Source organism: Octopus bimaculoides, chromosome 14, assembly GCF_001194135.2.
Source record: "Octopus bimaculoides isolate UCB-OBI-ISO-001 chromosome 14, ASM119413v2, whole genome shotgun sequence".
NCBI lineage: Eukaryota > Metazoa > Mollusca > Cephalopoda > Octopoda > Octopodidae > Octopus > Octopus bimaculoides.
The window spans coordinates 58,725,882-58,733,874 of record NC_068994.1 but is presented as its reverse complement, the minus strand read 5'-3'; the positions used below and the strand labels follow the sequence as shown (position 1 = coordinate 58,733,874).

The 7,993-nt window shown below is 39.2% G+C and overlaps 1 protein-coding gene across 1 annotated transcript in view; it reads left to right on the top strand.

Moving 5' to 3' along the window:
* The window catches only part of LOC106879089 (dynein axonemal assembly factor 9), a 19,218-nt gene that overhangs the window by 1,494 nt on the left and 9,731 nt on the right, over positions 1-7,993 (top strand). The window contains exons 3-14 of the mRNA XM_014928524.2: positions 453-537; positions 1,611-1,693; positions 2,385-2,429; positions 2,728-2,903; positions 3,373-3,443; positions 3,803-3,938; positions 4,174-4,277; positions 5,003-5,152; positions 5,448-5,521; positions 6,372-6,470; positions 7,027-7,159; positions 7,826-7,914. Coding sequence (XP_014784010.1) covers positions 457-537; positions 1,611-1,693; positions 2,385-2,429; positions 2,728-2,903; positions 3,373-3,443; positions 3,803-3,938; positions 4,174-4,277; positions 5,003-5,152; positions 5,448-5,521; positions 6,372-6,470; positions 7,027-7,159; positions 7,826-7,914 — 1,241 coding nt within the window. The 5' untranslated portion in view covers positions 453-456. The remainder of the gene's footprint in view (positions 1-452; positions 538-1,610; positions 1,694-2,384; positions 2,430-2,727; positions 2,904-3,372; positions 3,444-3,802; positions 3,939-4,173; positions 4,278-5,002; positions 5,153-5,447; positions 5,522-6,371; positions 6,471-7,026; positions 7,160-7,825; positions 7,915-7,993) is intronic.

Genomic DNA, 7,993 nt, shown 5'->3' with positions numbered 1-7,993 from the left:
TATATATATATATATATATGAATGACAGGTAGAAAACCGTCAGCAAACCAAGTCTGCTATACCAGTTGAGTTGTTGGTGTCTCAGTGTGTTAATGATGTAGGAAAATGAATGTTTGTCGCCTATTCTTACATTTAGACCAACTCCAAGAAGAGTTGGTCGTCGCTCGCTGAGGGATTCATCTCATAAAAAAATCAAAATGTAAACACTGTGTGTGTGTGTGTGCATATATGTAATATGTGTGTACATGTATTTATTTGTCTGTATGAACTTTTGTGTGTGTGTGTGTGTTTCCAAATCTCCTCAAGCGATTTTCTCATTCCCACACTTTCCATCCCAAACACTTGTATTGATAACGGCATCCAGCTTCGCCCTGAAACATATCTTAATCCTAAAACATGTTTAAACCTGATATTAACCTCTGACCCCAGACACACGTGCCATTCCATTGCAGATTAATGCAGATCCTGTATTTGACTCTGGTCGAAGCAGTTCTCCAAGCCATCAATATGTATAAAGAGTCTGCAAGTGTGCAGCAGGTTGGTTCCATATTCTATGTTTGTCTCTGTCTGTTTGTCTGTATATATTTCTTATTAGCATTGCCATGTCACTGAAGACTAGGTCTTTGGATTTGTTTATGTCCCACACTTGGCAAATAATAGGTTAATTCTACTTCTTGGCCCTTTATTGAATCTGTAGTTAGGGTCTTTTAGAGTTATTATTGCAGAACATCAGTATATTACTCCATTCCAATCAATTAAATGGCTCCTATTTCTTTGACATTCTGCACGGCAGATAAATTAAATTCTAACACAGGAAATGGAAAGACATAAAGTCATTGTTGGTAAATGTGCCATACAAGGATTTAGGAATTGCAAACTTTATTACCTTAAATGGGAATGCTTTGACTGTACCAAACAGGAACAAAAAATACATTCTAAACTTTTGAACATCATAAGGACTCATCCAACTGGTTCAAAGTGTTATCAATGATATTCCCAGACAATCAACAAAGACCATCACCAAAGAACTTCATGTATTGGAGTGGACTATCAGAACTGTGGTGTGCAAGGACATTCAACACAGGTCGTATGTTCTGAGGAAAGACCGATTCCTATCTGCAAAGACAGGAAAACTTTTGATACATGCCAAATGGACAAAACCTCACTAACATGACATACTTTGGTTCTTTTCTGATGAGAAAAAAATTCAGCCAAAACCAAAAGTCTTACAGGAGAAACAACAGATGGTTATGTGCACATTCTTCCCATGTCTCATGAATGATGCACACGAAGTTTCCAGGAATTAGGGTGGTTTTAGGAATGGTGAGTAACAAAGGTAATGTCATCTTTCCACAGGATCTTTGGATTAATGCTGCTGGATCCACTGAGGCGTTGAAGAGAGTCGTTAAGGCACGGATAGATGATAGATTTGAGTTGTTTGATTAAATTACTAAATATGTCCCCAAAATGTCCCTTGCACCTTTTATATTGTATGAGGGCCGAATCTAAAAGAAGAAAGTCTTTAGGCACAATTCCCTCATCTTCAACTAATAAAAATAAACAAAGTCTGATGTTTAGAATTCCTCCTATTAATGTCTCTGGTTTTGCAGGCAAAGAATACAGCTTTAAATGTCATCAAGGAATCAAGTGTCCTGTTGAAAAGTGATGTTCTTGGAAACTACCTCAGAATAAGGTTTGTCACTGATTCTGGTTTATGTTTGTTTTATATATATAATAGCTGTAGGTTTCTTATCAGTACTAAATACATGTCCTGCTTTCCACCAATTCTTGAAGAAACATTCGCATCTGCTGGGCAACAAATCTCTACAAAATGATGCACAACTTTTGCTTCCAGTGCCATGCGACCATATCTACCCTGTTGTGTGTATACTAGTCTGCTGCTTTTATTGGAATGGTCCATCAGTATTCTTTATTTTTAAAAGTCTGGATGCTTTTCGGTTCTGCTGTGCTGTTGGTCTGCCCTCAGAGCAATCCTTCCAGTGTATAGCATTGTAAGTCCCCTTAGCAACAATGCCATGTCTCGCGGGAAGGAAGTCTCTTCCAAACCTTTCAGACTGCTTATCACATGAGCAATATCTTCCATGTTGCTGTAGCACAATTGCCATTTTCTATCACAGCATGGAGGTGGTTTGAAGGCATCCTTGTCTCTCTTGTGGATCAGGTTTTTGTAGCTCTCTTCTGTTCTTCGACGGCAAAGACATAACCTTCTTAGTGAGATGTGGTGAACTGATTGCGGGTCTGGGAGGGATTAGTAAATAGGTGTGCATGTGTGAGTGTAGGTAGGTATGTGTGTATATATGCATGTGTGTATGTATGTGTGTATATATTTGATTGTTTAATTTAATCTGTTATATTCATTTCAGTAAAAATATTGAATTTGTGTTGGAGGACATTAACACCAAGTCAAGGTAGGACCATTGACTATTTTAACCATTCCAGCCCACTTCCACCATGACCACTACCACTGATCTTATTTTCTAAATCTCACTGACCGTAACAATAAAACACTGGCATTGACCACATCACACTCAGGATATTGCACTCAACACACTGACCACCCGCATTGACGTTTTGGTATCTGGATGTGTATGTGTGTGTCTGTGTGTGTTTGTGTCTATATATCTGTGTGTGTGTGTGTTTACGTATGCTTATGTGTGTGTATGTATATATATATACAATGTCTCAGTGTCCTTGCTATCCACACAGCCAAAAGAATCCCTTCGTGGACAAAGATGGTCAATACAGGCTCCGGTCCACTATTAAATGGATACAGATGAGTATTTGGAATATCCCTGATTGTGGTGGACAGAACAGTTCCAGTGTTGGTTCCCTGACTTTTGGAGAGACATTCCTTGTCTCAGCTCTTCTCTTCTCTGATGAGGGTAAGTTTTTATCCATGTAAAGTAACCAATGATTTGTCCTTCTTAAATAATAGCGACTAGTCACTCATACACATTGACCTATCATGCAGAGATAGTTACTGGTCACTCCTATCAATCAGTCATTCAATAAATGTTTCTAGTTTTGGTCCCTCTGCATTTATTGTGGTACAAGCTGGCCTCGCTGGTTTATGTTACCCCTGTATCAAAGGCAGGAGGAACTTTGTAGAGGGACACTTGACTCTCACAATAACAAATTTTGTGAATCCCTAGATGTTTACTTACTGGGACCATGTGGTCCTTATTTTTCCCCGTAAGGAAAAATAGGGACCATGTATTCTATTCACTACACCACTGTTTGCTACCTACACTCTACCTCAGTACCCTAATGTTCCCAGAACCCTTTAGTACCCTTCTAAGTACCCTGGTGTGGTACCAGATTCTTAATAATCATTCCCTCTTCTATCCCCAGATTCCCTGACCACTAAATCTACAGAGGTACAAGTATTGACTGCTCAAATACCAAGATATCATTGCTGGACAGTAAGTATTAACACACATCATGTTATTTCCCCTAAGATCTGTCTCAACTTAAATCTGTCCCCTCAGCCTTTTCATTTGTAACTTACTTTAAACTTGTATTTGTCCTTACAATCATAAGTTTTATTTTAAGATTGTCACCGATCTTAATTTTATTCTATTTGCATGACTCCTATGTTATGATCAATCTTACATTTTCATCTCATCCCCTCTCACCAATTCCTCTGATACTGGCACCATAAACCTCAAATTTGTCCTTACAACCTCTTTTATGACTTCTCTCCCATCCTATGACGATTGTTTTGGATATATTTGTCCATCCAACATCTGTTCTACAACCTGTACTATGTTATTCATCTTAGAATGTTCCGATCCAAGACAACATATCACACATTGGTGACTGCCTCAAGCTGACCGACATGTTGGGAGATGCAGTGTGTGACGGCAACAGTATTAAAGTGGTGGACACTGACACAGTGTGGGACGTAGTAAGAACTGGTCAGTGGGTTTATTATTATATATAGTCTTCTAACTGTTGTTGTTTTGTTTGTGGTTGTTATTGTGGTTGTTATGGCAATGTCGATGGCCCTGGTGGTGATGATGGTGGTGTAGTTGTGGGGGCAGGCAGCAGTGGCAGTAATAATATTATTGTCATCGTCATCATCATCACCATTACCATCATCACCATCATCACCATATTCAAGATACATTCCCCCCCCTCTATCTTTTACAGGACATCTCTTTGTACAACAACATGGTCTGGTTGTCCATTTAACTGGTCAGAATCCTGTTATTGTCCCAAACTCTGGGATTACCAGTCTGGACATCTACTATGAGGTAAGTACCACATCTACTCACCCAGCCAATCATTACAAGGGTGGCTGGGTGGAATCAATATTCTGTTCTTGTTGTCCATTCTGCATACAATTCTCTGACACCAAAATGGTGGGGGGAGGGAGTGAGTAGTGTATATATACATGTATGTATGTGTATATATATACATATGTGTGTATGTATGTATATATGTATATATATGTGTGTGTGTGAGTATATATATATATATATATATATATATATATATATATATATATATATATATATATATATATATATATATATATATATATATATACATATGTGTGTGTATATATATGTGTGTGTGTGTGTGTGTACATCATCATCATCATCGTTTAACGTCCGCTTTCTATGCTAGCATGGGTTGGACGATTTGACTGAGGACTGGTGAAACCAGATGGCTACACCAGCCTCCAATCTGATCTGGCAGAGTTTCTACAGCTGGATGCCCTTCCTAACGCCAACCACTCTGAGAGTGTAGTGGGTGCTTTTACATGCCACTGGCACGAGGGCCAGTCAGGTGGTACTGGCAACGGCCACGTGTACTGACATGGCTGTGTGGTTAGAAGATTCCTTCTCAACCACATGGTTCTGGTTTCAGTCCCATTGCGTAGCACCTTGGGCAAGAATCATCTACTATAGTCTCGGGCCGACCAATTTATTTATGTATGTATTTATGTATAATTTATTCATTTCTCTTTAACAAGGACTCAAGTAGCTCTGTAGTTGTCGTGTTGCTCAACCTAACAGCAACCAGCTGCCCACATAAATTACTGGTTCCTTCTCTCAACGACCGCAGAACACTGATATTGTTATTCCAACCAAAGACGAAGGCCAACAAAACTCTCTATGCTAAGGTTTGTCATTTTGAAAACAGAATTTCTTTCTTGGTTCAAAAATGAGTTGGATGTTTTTTTGTTTTTTTTTATTCTGCTGTTTTATTTTGATTGTTTGGTGTTTGTATACAAAATGTGATATCTGCAGTGAAACATGGGCAGTTAATACGGGGTGGGGGGATGTGTGAAGTTTGGAAGTAAAGGAGGTCAGCATGCTCTTCTGAATACATAATATTGTGTGTGTGTGTGTGTGTGCGCGTGTGTGTGCGTGTGCGCGCATGCTGAGTATAATTCTTAACTTTTCTTTCTGTTCCAGTTGCTGCCACACTGGAAGGATGGAACCATTCCACTTGTCTACCTGAAGCAGCTTCCAAGCCACATAGCAAAGTTGTAAGATGATTCTGTCTTCACCCCCACTCCACCATCCTTCTAACACTGTCACTTCCTCTCTAATGCAAGCTCGTTAAGATCTTAATTGCAAAGTAATGACATAACATACTGTACATCCTTTTTCCAACGTGAAATAAAGTGTCTTGCTCAAGAACACAACACACAAACCAGTCCAGGAATAGAACTCACAACCTCACGATCGAAAGCTTGACGCTCTAACCACTGAGCCATGCACCTTCACACACACACACACACACACACACATCATACCTTGAAACTGTGTAGACTGAGATCCCTGTTGATAGGCCCCTCATATCAAATACAGCGCTAACATTCATATTATGCACTTAAGTAGCCCCAGTTTTCAGTAGCAATGGTAATTGTTGAGTATAAAAACAGACTGACTGCTTGTTTCTCTGGAATTGGTCAAATTGATGGAGACACCTCTCATGAAAATCCAGTGAGATTCGAAAATCAATTAAAGTTGTTTGTCATATTTTGTTTGTTTTTTTTTTGTTTTTCACTCTACGAAGAACTAACTAAATTAGCTGTCAGTCAAATAATTGTTAATGGTGTGAAAGTGAGTATTAGCAATTGGTTGATAACTGAGGAAGAATTAGGGACCCTCTGGGTTTGCCTCCCGTCCAGTTGTTCACTCAGTATGTGTTATATCATTTGTTTATTTACCAGACATTTTTCATGTGTGTGTAGAGAGAGAGAGAGAGAGAGAGAGAGAGAGAGATACGGACACACACATACATTGGCCACTATAACCCCACTGTAGCATGCACTTCTAATCTTTCTCTCTTTCTCTCTCTCTCTCTCTCTCTCTCTCTCTCTCTCTCTGCAGGTGTAACTCCAAACTGACCTCTTCATTGGAAGTAGCTGCAAATCAGAAGATGGTGTGGACACTGGAACAAGCAAATAACCATCTCCATGGACTGGACATGTAAGACTTTTTCTATTTATTGAATGCTAAGGGTCAAGGAGACGGGTGTGGTTCTTATGCCCCACCCCTTCCTTCCTTCCTTCCTTCCTTTCTTTATATATATAGTTGAAATTTACAGAAAAACAAAAGACAAAGACAAGTGTATAAACAACAAACAGGTGTATTAGTTTGATGCTCAGGAAGGTGAGAGAGTATTTTACATTTCGAGCCTAGGCTCTTCAACAGAAAGAAACAAGAGAAATAAACAGAGAGAATAAAAAAACTTTTGGAGTTAGCGATATATATATATATATATATATATACGTATATATATGTATATATGATACTTTAAAATTTTGGTCAAGTCAGTCTGTTGCCCATCTGAGTTTTTCCTGCAAGTCCACAACCTAATGAGGCATTGCAGGCAAAACTCAAGCAAGAGAGGGTCTTGACCAAAATAGAAACATGAATCTGTTCTCTGGTTCTGAGGATAGTTTTTTTCTTCTGAGAGTCAACACTAAACAGAACAGAGTCTGCTTTAAACAACAACAGCAATAACATTGCTTCTGTGTTACAGTTTCCTGCACCATTTATTGGTCAGTAACAGCCACATACAACAACCGATCGTCACTGACCTGGGGAGAATTCTACTGACAGGGTCCAGCCCATTGCCTACTACTACTACTGGCACTGAAGATAACAAACACAGGGTAAGTATGCTGGCTGTTTTTATTATTATTATTATTATTATTATTATTATTATTATTATTATTATTATTATTATGGTGGTGGTAGTGGTGGTGTAGAGGGAAACAGAGGAGGAGACACACACAAACACTCATGCATATATACGTACATATATACACACATACATACCCACACACAGGTATGATGAAGTGGGTGAGAAATCTACTTCCCAACCACATGGCTTTTGGTTCAATCCCATTATGTGGCACCTTCAGCAAGTGTCTCTACTGTAGCTTTGGGCTGACTAAAGCCTTGTGAATGGATTTGGTAGATGGAAACTGAAAGAAGCTTGTCGTGTGTGTGTGTGTGTGTCTGTCTGTCTGTCTGTCTGTGTCTGTGTTTGTTCCCTCACCACCACTTGACAACTGGTGTTGGTTTGTTTACATCCCCTGTAACTTAATGGTCCAGCAAAAATAATAAGTACCAGGCTTTTAAAAACAAAGGCATCGCCCCAGCATGGCCACAGTTTAATGACTGAAACAAGTAAAAGAAAGTGAAAGAATGATTTCCAAGGGCAACTACAAGGGATGCTGTTAATTACGATGACATCGTTGTCAGCAGTAACGATTAGAATTGTTTGGTCAATAATTAGTATTAATGAGTAAAAGTATTGTATGGTCAACTTTCAGGTTGTGGTCACTATACTGGCTGGAATCAGAGGAAGTTATAAAGAGAGTTTCTGCAAAGTCTTCACTGGACTGGCCAAAGACTATAACAGGTGAGTGCTGATGATGATGAATGGTGAGGAATGAACATGGTGGTGGTGGTGGTGGTGGTGGTGGTGGTGGTGGTGGTGG